The sequence below is a fragment of the Diceros bicornis genome, chromosome 23, assembly GCF_020826845.1.
Source record: "Diceros bicornis minor isolate mBicDic1 chromosome 23, mDicBic1.mat.cur, whole genome shotgun sequence".
NCBI lineage: Eukaryota > Metazoa > Chordata > Mammalia > Perissodactyla > Rhinocerotidae > Diceros > Diceros bicornis.
Window position 1 is genome coordinate 6,144,266 of NC_080762.1, and position 18,118 is coordinate 6,162,383.

The following is an 18,118-nucleotide window of genomic DNA, read 5'->3' on the forward strand; positions in this document are numbered from 1 at the left end:
TCATGATAATGACCAATGCTGGGGAGGGGAGTCCACAGACTCTTCTATAGGAGCCTAAATGGTTACATGTGGTCTGGAGGATCATGTGACAATGTGTAACCAGAGAGTTAAAAAGGAGGGGGCATATCCTGTAACCAAATAATTCTACTTCTGGGCATTTGGCCTAAGAAAACACTTAGAGTACAAATGGAGACTTACATACAAGGATATTCATCACCTTACTTATAATTTAACTACATGAAAAAATAAATTATGCCACATTCTTAAGAAGGCATACTTGACAGCCTTTAAAAAATGTTTTAAAGAACATGGCGGGACCCGCTGGGTGGCGCAAGTGGTTAAGTGCGAACGCTCTGCTGCGGCGGCCCAGGGTTCACCAGTTCGGATCCCGGGCGTGCACCGACGCACTGCTTGTCGAGCCATGCAGTGGCGTCCCATATAAAGTAGAGGAAGATGGGCACAGATGTTAGCTCAGGGCCAATCTTCCTCAGAAAAAATAAGAGGGTTGGCATCAGATGTTAGCTCAGGGCTGATCTTCCTCACAAAAAAAAAAATAAATAAATAAAATAAAGGACATGCCATAGGAAAATGCTCACAATACAACGCTAAACATAAAAAATTAAAACCAAACTGTTTTAATTTGATTTAACCAAACTGTACCCATACATACTGCAGAATCCCAATTTTGTTTTTAAATGTATTTAGCATTTCTTAGTAAAGCACACATACAGAAAACGAAAAGGAAATATATCAAGATACTATTAAGTGGTTGTCTCTGCCTGGGGAATTGAATTCATTTTTATTGTTTATATTCTTTTATGTTTTTAAATTTTTCTACACTTTATCAATATAGTGCATTGAATTGACTTAAGGTTCAAGTGAATAACGTTTACTGATAGAACTTTTCATTATTCTTTTCAGTCAATAAGAAAGTGTCACAGCAATGGGATTGGGAAACAAGGTTTAATCTCTTGTAGTACTATAAGAGCACTATAATTAACAGTGATTGCCTTTTTTTAAATTTTTTTGAGAAAGAATTTTTCAAGCCAATTACCACTAAGAAGTTTAGCACATTGTCTCACAAAATCCTCACAGTAAATGTTCATGGATGGTGCTACTGGACCTTCCAGTTGTAGAGACCAGGAAACTTGAAGTTTAAGAAGTGAAGAAACGTGTTCATGGCCACACAGTTAATAAGGGACAGAGCAGGACTTGAACTCAAACCATCTCTATCTACTGTTAAATCCATCAACTCCAACATGCTTTCCTGAGCCTCATTCTCAGGGTGACCATGCCCCCTGGTATGCCAGTGAGAGTCACGGTTTCCACCTGTCATCATGACATAGTTATGTCCCCTCTCACAGAGTCACCCTAGTCACTCCTCCCAACTGCACTGAGAGCCCTCCTCCTCTGTCCTCGCCCAGCACCCTGGTATGCTGCCACCACCGGACTCACCACAGTTTTGAAACCATCTGTGCATGTGTCTGCCTTCCCAGGAAAGCATGAGCTCCTGTAGGGTAAGACCGTGCAACCTCACTCATCACACGCTTCCCAAGCACAGAGCCCCACAAAGTGCACACTCCATAGATGGCACATTTTACTGAACGTGACTAGACATCAGCCCCCTACTCCAGCCCAAAGAAAGGAAAGGAAGAAGAAATCCCCTTAACAGGCAACGAGTGAGCAGTTTTTGAGCAGTAAGATCAATAACAGGCATAGAAATGTTTGCAGCTGTGGGGCAAACCAAGTTTGGGTAGAAAACCCTGCTCCTTTCACATGGAATCACGATCACTCACCTTCACAGTGGGTACTGTGGAAGCAGTAAAACCAGTCCTGCTACAATGAATTAACTGGTAAGACCCTCAGTGAACAAGTGTTGTCTCCTGAAGTCCCTTTCTGTAAAATGGAATTCAAAGTTGCAGAGGAACCTGCTACCCAGAAGCTCTACACCTCACTGAAATAATCTGCTTTTCAAAAGGTACAACATCCTTCCTCTCGTTTTACCTCCACATGCTTCCTCAAGAGTTGAGTTCTTCAGTGCTCTGAATTCTTCCACCATGTACACGAGCATGACCAAGATTTAAATCAGTCTGTTCTTAATTTCAATTTTCTTTTCTCAATTGAATTTTTCTTCCCAATCTTACATTCCATCTAAGATGTAATTTGTTTTTCAGTAATGAATAACAGCTGAATCTTATTAAAGTATTAGGTAGGTCATTTATTTAAGGTTCTCAAGACCACTCAGGACATTCTGTGCCTAATTCAATTTGAATGCTAGCGACTCAATGGAACAAATTTGCTATTAAGAAGTTGCTAGCGGGCCCAGCCCCGTGGCTTGGCGGTTAAGTGCGCGCGCTCTGCCGCTGGCAGCCCGGGTTCGGATCCCGGGCGCGCACCGATGCACCGCTTCTCCGGCCGTGCTGAGGCCGTGTCCCACATGCAGCAACTAGAAGGATGTGCAGCTATGACATACAACTATCTACTGCAGCTTTGGGGGGAAAAAAATAAGTAAATAAAAATTAAAAAAAAAAAAAAAAAGAAGTTGCTAGTTCTGGGGCCTGCCGGTGGCATTAGCGGTTAAGTGTGTGCGCTCCGCTGTAGCTGCCCAGGGTTCGTGGGTTCGGATCCCAGGCACGCACCGATGCACCGCTTGTCAGGCCATGCTATGGCGGCGTCCCATATAAAGTAGAGGAAGATGGACACAGATGTTAGCCCAGGGCCAATCTTCCTCAGCAAAATAGGAGGATCGGCATCGGATGTTAGCTCAGGGCCGGTCTTCCTCACAAAAAAAAAAAAATAGGCCTTAAAGGGCTTGTAGAGCAAGAACAAGAGTGTTAACTGAAAAATCTAGAACAAGTTAATAAGCTTTCAACATAATAAATGAGTCAAAACAAACTAAAATAGCCTTTTTACTTTTAAATTGTCATACGAACTATGAAGTAAAGTATGTGATTAAAACTAACAATACAAATAAAGCTATGAAGCCCTCCAGTTTCTCCACCATTCTGCCTCTTCTTCTTAAGTTTTAAACGAGGCTTGGTCTGAATCCCTCTTCTGTTTTCACTATTCACTCTCTTCCTAGGACATCGCCCCTTCCATGAACCATCTCCATGCTGCCAAGCTGCCTGACCTTCATCTCCTTTGAGCTTTAAATCCATATTCGATGGTCTTCTGAATATCTTCCTTTAGACGTCACAGACACCTCAATCACAGCATGATCTTCTCCCCCAAACCTATCCCACTTCAGCAGTCATAATTAATGTAAACAGAACCACCTGCCTGCTTATGATAGAAACCTGAAATCATCCTTGACCTCCCAACCCAGTCACCCATCTCACACCAAGTCATGCCAAGTCTGTCTCCTTAATGCATCTCAAATGCATCGTCTTCCATCCATGATGGTTGCCACTACCCCAGTCCAAGTCACTATAATCTCTTTTCTGGAATGTTGCAAAAGCTAACTTGTCTATCCCCATTTTCTTTTGCTCCCTCCAACCCATTCCTCTTACACAATAAAAGTGATCTTTAAACACACACAGATCCTATCATGTCACTTCCCTCGATGCCTCCCATTGCACTTTTTATGGCCCATAAGGACGTGCATGATTTGGTGCTTGCCTCCTTCTCTAGGCTTCCTCTGAGCCCTCTCCCCTGGTTCACAATGTTCCCCACATTGGCGGGAGATAATACTCATACAGCAATTCGAACAGTACCTGGCACAGAGTAGCACGCAATGAGGGTTAGGTGCTATTATTATTCTTACCATTATCACACTGTCCATTTGTCTCGCCATCTGTCTATTTGTCTGTCCATTTGTTCATTCTCTGTGTTCCTCTAATGTGCTCAACTCCTCCCTCAAGTGGGCCATTGGTGAACTTTTTTCCGTTTTGTTATTCAAACGAGAACTTTCTAGCCCCAGCCCCAACCCCCACCCCACCCAGACTAGGTTAGGACCTCCTCAAAGACCCTTCAGGGCACCCTGATCTTTTCCTTTGCAGCACTTTTGAAAATTATACTTACAATTTACTTGGGTGCTAACCTGGAGCACTGAATAGAAGTTATCACGCTTAATCTTAAGTCAGCGGTATAGTTCAGACACACACAGACCGTGGTGGCCCCTCTCAAGTAATTAATCATACCAAATATGGGTAACAAAACAGAAAAGAACAAACAGTGAATATAATTTAGATATTTACTAAGCCATTCACTGTTACAATAACCTGATTAAGTGTTCAATCTTGTGATGCAGTGAAGAGCAGTGTTGGAATACAGAGGGGGACTAAAGGGTTAAAGCGGTCGGACTTGCACCCAGCCTTGTATTAAGAATCATTCTGGCTTAATGGAAAGCAAGAAGAAGGGCATTTCTGATAAACTGCAAAGCCATGCTGCCAGAATAAATATGCTTGCATTCCAATTGAGGATGATTGCGTTCCAACTGAGGACAATTGTTAAATGAGTTTCCACGGGGTAGGGAAATGCCATACTCGTGGGCACCTTTGCAGCTTTCGGTCATGTCCAAGACAATACAGCATGGAATAAATTTTAGAAGAGAGATGACTTTTTTTTTCTTAAGCAATATTTAAGGACTATATTTCTGTAGTAAAAGTCTAACAGAACGGTTTAGATAATGAAGAAACTAATAGTAAAAAGTCTACTGCAATTACAATGGCGGCCCAGGAGCGGAATAACTCTGTCTGAGGCAGTAACATCTTAAGTCCAATTTTAAGGAACTCATCAACAGAACTGTGCATGAACAGACAGCTGGCTATTCCACCGTGGACTTACAGGGGACCTAGCTTGAAACCGGCTGCACTAATGCCTTAACCTGGCACATGCGGTATCTACCTTGATGCTTTCATATATCAATAACAGTGCTACATCAAAGCACCTACTCAATACGTGTTTATCAAATGAATCAAAACGTGGTTAATGAGGTAGATATCCTTTTTAAACTATTTTGTGGACAATAAGGCAGATATTCCTTTTAGATTTTTAACTATTTTATCAAATACATTTGTATTCAATGGGAATTACAGAATATCATTTTATTTTGTGGGTTAGGGCTAGATGATTTTACATGTGTTTTAAAAAGAAACTTACTGCAGCACTGACTGGTCCTTTTTCGTGTCCTGCAGAATCAGGCTGTCCCACATACAGGGTATAAAAATCAGGTCTAGGGATGAAATGGAAACAGAGAAGGACATCAGTAAACCCGGAGTAAACCTACAGGTTGGATTCGGGAACTTTGTAGATCTAGAACTTTGGGGCCGTCTCCTCTTTTCCTCTGGCCTCCGTCTCTTCATCGGGGTCCGGTGGTCCCACTTGGCCCGAGTAGGGACAGTCTCCTGACGGGAATTAAGACCTTCCGGGCTGTAAGCGCTGGTCAGACTCAGTAACGAAAGCCTGTCTTGTTCTTGCTCTGATGACCTCTCTCAGTGCCCCTCAGCCCTCATATTTCTGGGTTTCTGACTTTTTGCTGATTCTGTTCTGCCACTCCTTGAAATTTCCTTTAAACGTCTGGTCTCAGATGCACCGCTGACCTGGCGCTCTCTTCCAGGATGCTCTGACCGCATCCCGGGGCCTGGGCCTTGCCCCGGCCCCTCTGGCTCCGGGGTCAGTCCTCACGACCAACTTGCAGATCCACCGCAGTCCTGCTCCCAGCCCGTTATCTGGTTCTGAGATCTGCCTCCCCTCTCTGGTTCTAGCTCTGTCTCTATTGTCCCATCGTGTCAACCACATTCTCAAGAGCAAAAAGTCAACTGCTCTCAGAAATAATTCTTGAAAAGCGCCCGTTGAAAGGAAATGCCAAGGTTCCCCCCCAAAAAATGGTCATTTAAAGAATTAGACCCCCTCCCCTACCCGTTCCGGCCGTGGGTCGGGGGTCCGCGGGGCCTGCGGTGACCCTTGGCTCCAGGCACTGGGGGAGCAGCGACACGGGGCCCACGGCCACCGCGGCGGCTCCGTCTTCCTCGGCCCTCAGCGTCTCGAGGCCGGCCGCGGCCCGCAGCCCGTACGGGGTGGCCTGCAAGGGGCTGTCCCGCACGCGGCTCGCCTTCTTCGAGCTGGCCTGGCAGCTGCACACGAAGTTTCCCTACTTCTACGTCCCGGGCTCCTTGATCCTCAACACCCGCTTGCAGGCACACACTTAGCGCCGCGACTGAGACGCCGGCCTCGGGGCCACCACAACGGTGTACTCCCATGAGCCCCCGAGGTGAAGCGGACGGCCGCAGTCTCGCGAGAATGCCTGGGCGCCCTCCGCGGCTGCGCTCTGCCGTCTTAACCCGGCTCCCAAGAGGTCGCGGAGCGCCTGGCGTGACTAGAAAGAGGAAACGCGCCATTTTCCGAGAACAGCGAGGAATCTCCCTTAAGGCCCACGGCAATATTTAATAAGCTGTGCATCCTTAAAACAAAACCAGGTCTAACAGGATGCAGTAAGAAAAAGAAGGCTACTAAAAGTTTAGGGAAGAAAAAATTTTAAGTTACAAGCTTATGATCCAAGTTAAAATAAGAAATCATAAATTCCGGGAATATTGGATTGGATTGTAAGCAAGACGTTGAATGAGTAAGAAGGTGAAAATCTTAAGGATACGATGTGGAAGGCATACATTTCTTCATCCCACAAGAGAAAACAGTGACAATCAGAAATTTTCAGTGAAAAAAACCGAAAACTGTACAGGAAAAGCATCCTTCTGATAGCAAACAACGTAAAATGCTGCAGGATTTTGAACAGAAGGTTGGAGTGTAAGAAAGTGGACTCTGTTTCAGTGTCCCTGTGAGTAGCATGTGGTTCAAGACCTTGGAGCCAAAGAGAAAGAAATCCAGTTATATAGCACAAAGCTTGGCTATTTAGTGAATAACACTTAGATAATCATAATAATGTAAATGTTGTTTATGGTTTTCCTCTTTTAAGAGAATACTTAATTAGGGTTACAAAGTAGAATGCAAATATTATCAGCCTTGATAACGTAAAAGTACAGTTTTCAAGTGGGGATGTTGAAGGGGGAGGGGAAGGTAAATGGTATGGTAGTGGTGTTCTTATAAAGTGGGAAGTTCAAAGACAGTCTGTTGTTGATCAGGAAAAAATGCATATTATTTAAAGAGTAGCTATAAAGTTGCTAAAATAGTAATACAATTATATTAAAGACGGAGGAGAGTAGGGGAGAACAGCATGAAGTCAATAAGAAATGCCTCAAGATGGAGAGTTCAGGTGGTATGTGTGAAAAAGAAAGCTGGGAATACCTGTGTGTTTGAATATGGAGCCAAGAGATTTTTAGTTTTTCAGTCTGGAGATGAGTTAGTGGTCTGCAGATTTTTTAAAAAATTAAGAAAACAAAGCTGAGGCAATTATGAACCTCAGGAAAAATAAAAGTTTTTCAAGAAACTACACTGCATACCTCAAGTGTAATAATACTAGTCATATAAAGTCAGTCATAATTATGTAAATACTGAGTACCAATGTAACAAGAAATGATTATGTAACATTGGGAGAGAGAGGTGTGTGTAATAGGGGAAAATCAGTCAAGATCTAATATAGAAAAGTCAATAAAGAAGCAGTATAAATGTGTTATTAGAAAAAAACTGCAATAAGAAACAACTAAGAATTAAAAGTGGTTAAGAGAAAAAAAATTAGGGAAGGGTAGAGAAAAAGTGGAGGATTACTATTTTCCACTACCCATCCAACAGTATTATTTTGACTTTTCTTAACTATATATATTTCTTTGATTAAGAATTAATTTAAATAAACTTCATTTTTAAAATTCCCAGGTAATTGAAATGTACACTACTGGTTAAGAGCCACCATAGTAAAATGGGATTGAGTTTTGAAATCAGGCCGAATTGTGTTAAAATACAAACTCTAATTTTGTGGTGTTAGGTGAGTCCATTAATCTGCCTAAACCCCAGTTTCCTCAACTATTAAGTGAGGGTAAAAATACTGACCTTTAAAAGTTAGTCTGAGAATTAAAAATAAACCTGCCTGAGTGCTTGATATATACACAATAAACAGTATTCGTTATAACAGAATATCTAATTAATGTGACTAAAACTTAAAACTCACTCATGAAAAAAAATAAAGAATTAATTTTGTTTTATTCCCACAAATATCCCACTGTGCCAGCACTTCTCTGACACTAGACATTACCTTTTTGCTTTGGGCAGGTCCAGCCAGTTTAGCAATGTAGAGATCCTCTCTTCATATGGCACACTTCTGAAAAGAGCAAATAATTTAAAAAAAATTAATAAAGTAAAGAATAATTCCATTATATTCCTGCTCAGGAAGGCAGGTTGATATTTTCAGGTATCCATTTTGTGTTCATATGTGATCAAAATACTGAAAGGGATTCAGCATGACTCAGAGGAATTCCTGTTTTCAACACTTATATAGAGATACACTTGCCACACTATAAATTAAATATATATTGTTTTCTTTCCTTCTCATCCTTCCCTCCTTCAGTTTTCCCCCAACTAAAATAAAAGACCATTGATTATTATCCATTCATTTATTTTTATTCATTTCATTCATTTACGCATTTAAGTATATTGAGCATCTATTGCCACTAAATTTGTTCAGTTTAAACAGAATTTATCAGTGAGCAAACCCAAGATGCATTTTTTCCTGGAGATTACATTCTCTAGCAGGAAGACAAATAATAAACAATAATCCTAATGCATAAATAAATTATATAGTGTGTTAACAGGTGATAAGAAAGAGAGAGAGTAGAGCAGAGAAAGGGGCACTGAGAAAGTGGGATGGGTGAATTGGAATTTGAAATCTTAGTGTGATCAGGCTAAGACAATATTGAGAAGGTAATTTCTGAGCAATGGCCTAAAGGAGGGGAGGGAGTGGGCTGTGCAGATTCTCAGGCAGAGGGAACAGCCCGCACAAAGGCCCTACAGCAGAAGCAAGCCTGGGGTGTTGCGGCCACCAAGGAGTCAGCATGGCTGGAGCAGAGTGAGCACCCAGAGGAGGAGCAGGAGAGAAGGTCTGAGAGGCAAGGGGACAGTCGGGGTCATACCATGTGGGGCCTTGTAGGCTTGCACTCTCAGTGAAATGGGGCCACTGAAGTTTTTGGTTCCAAAGAGCGTCACGGTTAGAGTTGTTTTTTAAGTAATCATTCTGGCTGGTAGATTGAGAACAGATTATAGGGGGAGATTATAGGGAGAATAGAAGCAGGAGCTGTGTAAAGAGGCGACGACAGGAAGACTGGCAAAAGATGATGACAGCTCAAACCAGAGGGTTAATGCTGGAGGCAATAGGAAGTTCTCAGCTGCATATATTTTGAATTAGAGCTACAAGCATTTACTGACAGACTGAATGAGGGACCCAAGAGAGAGGAATCAATAATGACTACAAGATTTTTGGCCCCAAAACTGGAAGAATAGAATTACCACCAAGATTAAGACCAAAAAAAATCCTAATCATGTCTGCCCAGTCGGGGAAATATCTACGAGTGCTTTACTACCTGTTGTAAATCCTATATAAGGAAGGAAAGGAGCCATTTATAGCCACGTCTGATCCTGGCCAAAAGTAGGTACCAGCTTTTAAACCTTGATACATTGCTGTCAGCCAGACCTATAAGAAGAGAAAATTTAAGATAAGTGGAAGTCAAGAGAATAATCAGTTTTATAGAGATGGTGCCACTTGTTAGAAACTGACCAATATTAATAGTTGAAAAATTTATTTATTAAAATTTATTTAAATTAGGGGAAATTTGTCTTTGTATCAGTTAATTATCCAGGGATCCACCTCAAAAATCAAAAATGTAGTAAGGTAGTAAGAAAGAAGATCATTTTTTCAAATCGGTAAAATTGTACAGTTTCCCTTTTAAAGAATGAGGAAAAAAATTAACAGATAATCTTTCCAAGTAACTTCCAGATTAATATGTTTATAATACAACATCCAAGTTTCAAGAGAAGACCATTTAGGTGAACTAAATGTTTAAAATGAACTATAAATGTTTATAAAATTTGAATTATAATTATATATAGTGGTGAAACACTTTCCCACCCACAGCCCTTAGAAATTAGAAAGATAATGTAAAACTCAAAGTTTTACAAAAGAGAGAGAAAAGTGATCCACTGTCACATTGGAAAATGGAGGTTACTTTGGTGCCACATGTAGAAGCTACATACTGGTTGTCCATGCCACCAAGCTGGATCATATGTCCCGTCTGAAAAAATTGAAAAACTCTTCTTGAGATTTACATCATACATATTATTGTCAATGATGCCATGTGATTCTGGATATAAGCCCTAAAAAGATCATTTCAAAAAGAGATTTAAGATAAAATATTAATAAAACATTTAAATTGAAAGAGCATAAAATCTATAACTCATATCTTGGAAGTGTGTCATATATCTTTCAATACAAAACTCTTGGATCTGAACCTAAATGTATATATATATGTATGGTCTATAGCAGCAAATGAATGATATTAGGCAGCTGGTTTGTGTTGGTGGTATTAATATAAGTGTCGAGTGATTAATACCTATTTGTGAATTAAAGTTTCCCATATTATAATGATCAGCCACTGGCTGTATTGGCAATAATAGCAAGAAATTTACTACGTAGAAGCTGTTAAGTATCAAATATCCTGGTTAAATGGGTTAAAGTGTGTTCCAGCACTTTAGAAGGGAGCCTGCCAAGTCTCCATCCATCCTCCCTTCCATCCATACCTCAATCCAATCGTTCCTTCAGTGCAATCACAAATATTCATTCAATCATTCCACACATTTTCTATGCCTATGATATCCCATGCTGTTGTAACTACTTTTAGATAGATTTTAGAGTAATTATTTCAGAACATTACTATATATATGAATATGAATACATACACATATTTACAGTGACTGAATAGCACTTACATGCAATCCCTTATTTATGTATACATACAGGTATACATATGTATGCATGTATGTGTACAGACAGTCGATTCTTGTAGTTACGCAGTAGTTATGTTCTATAAAGTTGCTGCCAACACTAAATAGCGAACATGGAACCATTGCTCCTAGGGAAAATACAGGGTTGGGTTTCTGTGAACCTCTGGTCACATTTTCGTCTACTGATCAATATATAATCTTGTTTTATGTGTATTTCTGTTTAAAGATAACTTATTTAATATATATTGTTGATTCACAATGACTCATGCCTGAACAGAGCTTATCTAAGAAACGTATTTTCTCTATAAGGCACATCACAGCCCTCTTGCTCTTAGGAACGCTAGACAGCATTTCAGCACTACGCTAGAGGGCCATTTAAAACAGCAAAATCACCAACAAAAAGCACGAACATGCGAAAAACATGGCACTAACTAGACAACAGACTGTGAAAACAACATTTGTTTACAGTGTGAGAGCTAAAACAGGAAGGCAGAGTGTCACCTTATTAGACCTCAGCTGGGAACATATGAGCTGGGCAACTCGAATGTTTTGCCCCTCTGTGAATGTCCACAAATGACTATGAATATGTCGCAGGTATTGATTTTGGGGTTACAAATGAATTTTAGTGAGTAGGTGAATCTGCAAGTATAGAATCTACAAATACATATATAAATATATATATATACATGTAATTACTTACAGGTTAAAATTTAAATGTTATAGTTACTGTTCCACAGTAACAAAAGACTAAATGCAAAGTAGTAAAGACACAATAAAGGCTTTGTCAGTGGCCTCCTTAAGATGTGTTCTAAATCTATAAGTGTCAAATAACCTAATTTTCCTTTGAGTTCATTTTGATTATTTCACTTTTGTCTTTTCATACATCGAGGAGAATTTACTTGCTTTATCTAAAGAGATATAAATAATCTCAATTCATTTATGAATTAGAATCCTTTATCAAGTTAAATATAATGAAAAGACTAAGGAAGAAATTCCCCACATCCAGGGGCTGTCCTCATACACAGCCTACCATTCCCAGCAGACCTTCAGATAAGTAGACGCTAAGCAAAAGATCAGAGGACAATGGTATTTCTCATATCCCAGAGGCCACCTGGCCTATCACAGAGGTGAAGTAGCCTAGTGCTAGGACACTCATTCATAGTTAACTCTGCACAGCCCTGGATCGGCCTCAGTCCAAGACACTCCTGCCTGGCCTGACTAAGCCATGAACTGTCACCACATGTACTTGTGAAATGTGAGCCATGGGGTGTGGCCACTGCCTGCCTGAGCACGTCTGGTGGGGTCAGTCACCTGTCTGTGGCCTCAGTCTTGCCACTGGCCAAGCACTTACCGTGACAATGGTGTAATGATTTGGGAAGGTTTTGGTTGGATAGACAGGTCTCAGGTATTTTGAATGAATTCCACATGTTTCTGCAACCAAGTAGAGTGGGAAATGAAGAAGGGGTTACTTCCTCAGAAGTTTTTCAGATAATCAAAAATCTGAACATGCAAGTTTCCCAGAGGAATAGAAATCTAAAGAGTGGACTGAAGATAGAAAAAGGTTGAAATTCTGGCACCTAGAACTCCTCTGTTCCAAGGAATGTCAGTTTTTAGGAGAGGAGTGAGCTAATGCAAGGATCTGCGAAACTTTCCTGTAAAAAGCCAGATAACAAATCCGTTATGCTTTGCAAGTCCATACGGTCTCTGTGCAACAGTTCAACTCTGCTATTGAGGCCCCAAAGTATCCATAGACAATATGTAAACAAATGAGCATTCCCATGTTCCAATAGGACCTCATTTACTGACATTGAAATTTGAATTTCATATGATTTTTACATGTCAAAAAATATACTTTAGGGCCGGCCCCGTGGCTTAGCGGTTAAGTACACGCGCTCTGCTGCTGGCAGCCCGGGTTCGGATCCCGGGCGCGCACCGCTTCTCCGGCCATGCTGGGGCCGCATCCCACATACAGCAACTGGAAGGATGTGCAGCTATGACATACAACTATCTACTGGGGCTTTGGGGGGAAAAAATAAATAAATAAAATCTTTAAAAAAAAAAAAATATATATATATACTTTATTTCCCAACCATTCTGGAATGTAAAACAATTCGTAGCATATAGCGGGCCATACAAAAACAGGCAGAGGGGGCTGGGTTTGGCCCATGGACCACAGCTCGCTGACCCCTGATCTAAATGACTCTAAACGATACACTACCTGCTTTGTGTCCTTTTGCTGCTTCCCTCTCTCTGACCAGGTCATTACAATAAGAATTTCTATGTAACTTTACATGTCACGATCAACTCTTATATGTAAAGTATCCGATATAGCAAAAGTTAACACAACTCTCTAGAAAATGAAAAGGAATTTGACTGTATAAGTGCACAAGCCCATGTCATGTAGCAATGTTTACATAGTGAGCCAACTTTACTGCTTGTTATTTTCAGTACCGTTTCCACTCGATCAGTGAAGTTTCCTGCGATCTGTTTTCCACAAAGCATGGCATTAATTTTGCTTTTAATCATTCTGTTGTTTCCGGTGTGTGCAATAACCCTGCTGAAGGAGGTCAGAACCGCTAGAACATATTATATTTCCTCTGCAGCAGTGAAATACTAGAAATTTCCCATTCCAAAATCCTGTCAACTCTAATTCTAAAAGAAGCTTCACCAGATTCTATTTAGGTTAAAACAAAAAGTGAAAATGACTGTTGTTCAGAAAAGGACAAATTTGCAGCTTGAAATAATGAATCTTTTCTAAAATACACTTGGAGTTGGTCTCCTTCCCAGCCTCTAGTTCAGTGTTTCCAATATGATCCAGGAATGTCCTTCTTCAGAATCTTCTTGGCCCCATATTAAGTCTACTATATAGGACTCTGGTGGGGTTGGGGATAGGAGGTGGGTGGACGGTGGAGGAAAGGGAGGTCAAAAAAATCTACATGTTTAACAAGCACCCCAAGTGGTTCTGATGTACATAAGTTTGCAGCCTGCTCTGGACCTTGACTCATAAGGTATAATTAAAGATCAAAATAACCTTTTTTTCTTTCTTAGTCAATAACACCAATAAATAAACCCTGTCCTCAGTCAGGGAAAGACACATTTAATATTGTTAAGAATTTGTATGATAAGAAAATAAAATGACATCCAACTCACTTATATAACTTAACGAATTTAAGTAGGGAACAAATCATACAATAAACAGAGATATAACGTCAGTTTCTGTTTTTATTTCCTTGAAACATAGCTGACTCAGTCAAATTCTTAAGTGCTTAAAGGCACAGGGTATAAAATAAAATACAAACTAAGCTAGCAGTGTTGTGAAAACATGACACCTCCCTAGTCAGGATGTCCTAAACAGGACACACTTGCTGACTATCTACAGACTCAGGCTACCATTTCGATCAACTGTCTTTGAACCAGAGCTATTGTAGAACAGCTCTTAGAAAGCAAGATCTTGTACCATTGTTTCTTCCAGGTCTTAATAATCTAAATTATGACTGAATAGAATAATTCTGGAAGGATAGACAATAAACCAATAAGAGTAGTTTCTTCTGCAGAAAAAAAAATAGATCAGGAAAGAGAGGTTTTTTTGTTTGTTGATTTTTTTACTATATACCCTTTAATATAATTTTTAACAGCTTATCATTTGCATATTTTACTCCTTAAAAAAAAAATCATTTTTTTAAAAGAAAGTACCGACCAAAAAAATCTGAAAATATAAATGGAATAAACATATATCCATAGTAACTATAAACTAAACAAAGAAGCAGAAGACTAATGGACGAGTAGGTGAAACAGCTGAAGAATGTACAGATGCAGCAAAAGCAGTACTAGGAGGGAAGTTGATAGCGATAAACTCCTACGTTGAAAAAGAAGAAATTTCAAATAAACAACCTAACTTTACACCTCAAGGAACTAGAAAAAGAACAAATGAAACCCAAAGTTAGCAGAAGGAAGGAAACAATGAGGACTATAGCAGAAATAAATGAAATAGAGAATAGAAAGATAATTTCAAAAATCAGCAAAATTAAAGTTGATTGAAAAGATAAACAAATTGACAAACCTTTAGCTAGACTAACTAAGAAAAAAAGAAGCCTCAAATCAATAAAATCAGAAATGAAAGAGAAGACATTACAACCAAAACCACAGAAATAAAAAGGATTATGGGACTACTATGAACAATTATACCCTTCAAACTGGATATCATTCAAGAAATGGGTAAATTCCTAGAAACAATCAACCTACCAAAACTGAATCATGAAGAAATAGAAAGTCTGAACAGACCTATAACTAGTAAGGAAGTTGAATCAGTGATCAAAAATCTTCCAACAAAGAAAAGCCTGGAACCAGATGGCTTCGCTGGTGAATTCTACCAAACATTCAAAGAATGCCAATAATTTTGAAACTCTTCCAAATAATTGAAGAGAAAGGAACACTTCCAAAATCATTTTACAAGATCAGCGTTACCCTAATACCGAAGCCAGACAAAGACACCACAAGAAAGAAAATTACAGGCCAATATTCCTGATGAACATGGATGCAAAAATCTTCAACCTAATACTAGCAAACTAGATTCAACAGCACGTTAAAATAATCCTACACCATGACCAAGTGGGATTTATCCCTGGGATGCAAGGATGTTTCAACAAATGAAAATCAATTAATGTGAGACACCACATTAACAGAATGCAGGATAAAAATCACATGACCATCTCAATAGATGTAGAAAAGGCGTTTGATAAAATTCAATACGCTTTCATGATAAAAACTCTCAACAAAATAGGAATAGAGGGAAATTACCTCAACATAATAAAAGCTATATGTGGAAAGCCCACAGCTAACATCATACTCAACAATGAAAAACTGAGAGCTTTTCCACTAATATTCAGAAGAAGGCAAGGATGCCCACTTGCACCACTTCTTTTCAATATAGTACTGGAAGTACTAGCCAGAACAATTAGCAAGAAAAAAAGTAAAAGTCATAAAAATCAGAAGGGAAGAAGCAAAAGTGTCCCTGTTTGCAGATGATACGATATTATATATAGAAAACCCAAAGACTCCACACAAATAACTGTTAGAACTAATAAATGAATTCAGTAAAGTTGCAGGATACAAAATCGTCATACAAAAATCAGTTGTGTTTCTATACACTAATAACAAACTATGAAAGGAAATTAGGAAAACAATCCCATTTACAATAGCATCAAAAAGAATAAAATACTTTGGAATAAACTTAACTAAAGAAGTGAAAGATTTGTACACTGAACACTATAAAACTCTGATAAAAGAAATTAAAGAAAACATAAACAAATGGAAAGTCACCCATGTTCGTGGATTAGAAGACTAAATATTGTTAAAATGTCCATACCACCCAAAGAGATCTACAAACTCAATGCAATATCTATCAAAATCCTCATGGCATTTTTTACAAAAAAAGAAAAAACAATTCTAAAATTCTTATGGAACCACAAAAGTACCTAAATAGCCAAAACAATCTTGAAGAACAAAGCTGGAGGCATCACACTTCCTGATTTCAAAATATATTACAAAGCTACAGTAATTAAAACAGTATGGAACTAGCATAAAGATAGACATATAGATCAATGGAACAGAATAGAGAGTCCAGAAATAAATCCACACGTATATGGTCAACTGATCTGCAACAAGGATGCCCAGAATACACAATGAAGAAAGAATAGTGTCTTCAGCAAATGGTGCTGGGAAAACTGGATGTCCACATGCAAAAGAATGAAATTGGACCCTTATCATACAGCATAAACAAAAACCAACTCAAAATGAATTAAAGACTCAAACATAAGACTGAAACTGTAAAACTCTTAGAAGAAAACATATGAACAAACGAAGAAATCTTCATTACATTGGTCTTAGTAATTATTTCACGGATATGATACCAATACCACAGGCAACAAAAGCAAAAATAGACTAGTGGGACTATACCAAACTAAAAAGCTTCTGCACAGCAAAGGAAGCCATCAAGAGAGTGAAAAGGTAACATATGGAATGGGGAAAAATATTTGCAAACCATATATCAGATAAAGAAATAATTTCTAAAATACATAATGAACTCCTACAGCTCAATAGAAAAAAAAATGATAACCGGATTAAAAATTGGGCTAAAGATTTGAATAGATATTTTTCCAAAGAAGACATACAAATGGCCAACAGGTATAAGAAAAGATGATCAGTGTCGCTAAACATCAGGGAAATGCAGATCAAAACTACAATGAGATGTCACCTCGCACATGCTGGGATGGCTAGTCAAAAAAAACAAAAGACAAGTGTCAGCGAGGATGTGAAGAAATCACAATACTTGTGTACAGTTGGTGAGAATGCAAAATAGTGCAGACACTATAAAAAACAGTACCAAGTTTCCACAAATAATTAAAAACACAACTACCATATAATCTAGCCATCCCACTTCTGGGCATTTATTCAAAAGAATTGAGATAAGGATCCCGAAAAGATATTAACACTCCATGTTCAATGCAGCACTATTCGCAATAGCCAAGATGTGGAAACAATCTAAATGTCCAGCGACAGATAAATGGATTTTTTTAAAGTGGTATATATATGTGTGTGTGTATATATATATGCATATATATAATGGAACTTCATTCAGCCTTACAAAAGAGAGAAATCCTATGATATACAACCACATGGATGAACATAGAGGACATAAAGTGAAATAAGCCTATTTCAGAAAGACAAACACTATACGATTCCACTTATATGAGGTATATAAAAGAGTCAACTCATAAAAGCAAAGAATAGAATGGTGGTTTCCAGGGGCTGCAGGGAGGGGAAAATGGAGAGTTGCTAATCAGTGGGTATAAAATTACAGTTACCCAGGATGAATAAATTCTAGAGATCTGCTGTACAACATTGTGCCTGTAGATAACAATACTGTATTATACACTTAAAAATCTAAGAGAGTAGATCTCATGTTAAGTCTTGTTACCTCAATAAATACCAAATAAATAAATAAATAAATAAATAAATAAATAAATAAAAGGCAGATGGCAAATGGCATCTGCTGTGGAGAATGTAAGAGTTCTACTGTCCATGAATGTCAACCTTGCTGCTCTAATCTACACAACTCTGCATGTGCTGCCTGCAGAGCAACATGTTACTACGAGTCTTGTTCTATCTGAGTTTCAGAGCAACCTGTTACTACGAGTCTTGTTCTATCTGAGTTTCCTACCTAACTTTCCAGGAAGCCTGA

The 18,118-nt window shown here is 39.0% G+C and overlaps 1 protein-coding gene across 1 annotated transcript in view; it reads right to left on the reverse strand.

Moving 5' to 3' along the window:
* The window catches only part of LOC131420370 (ectonucleotide pyrophosphatase/phosphodiesterase family member 3-like), a 78,010-nt gene that overhangs the window by 35,771 nt on the left and 24,121 nt on the right, over positions 1 to 18,118 (reverse strand). The window contains exons 7-11 of the mRNA XM_058566261.1: positions 12,230 to 12,309; positions 10,132 to 10,251; positions 9,462 to 9,571; positions 8,141 to 8,206; positions 5,101 to 5,173 (exon numbers count right to left, since the gene is read on the reverse strand). Of these exons, the coding sequence (XP_058422244.1) occupies positions 5,101 to 5,173; positions 8,141 to 8,206; positions 9,462 to 9,571; positions 10,132 to 10,251; positions 12,230 to 12,309 (449 nt within the window). The remainder of the gene's footprint in view (positions 1 to 5,100; positions 5,174 to 8,140; positions 8,207 to 9,461; positions 9,572 to 10,131; positions 10,252 to 12,229; positions 12,310 to 18,118) is intronic.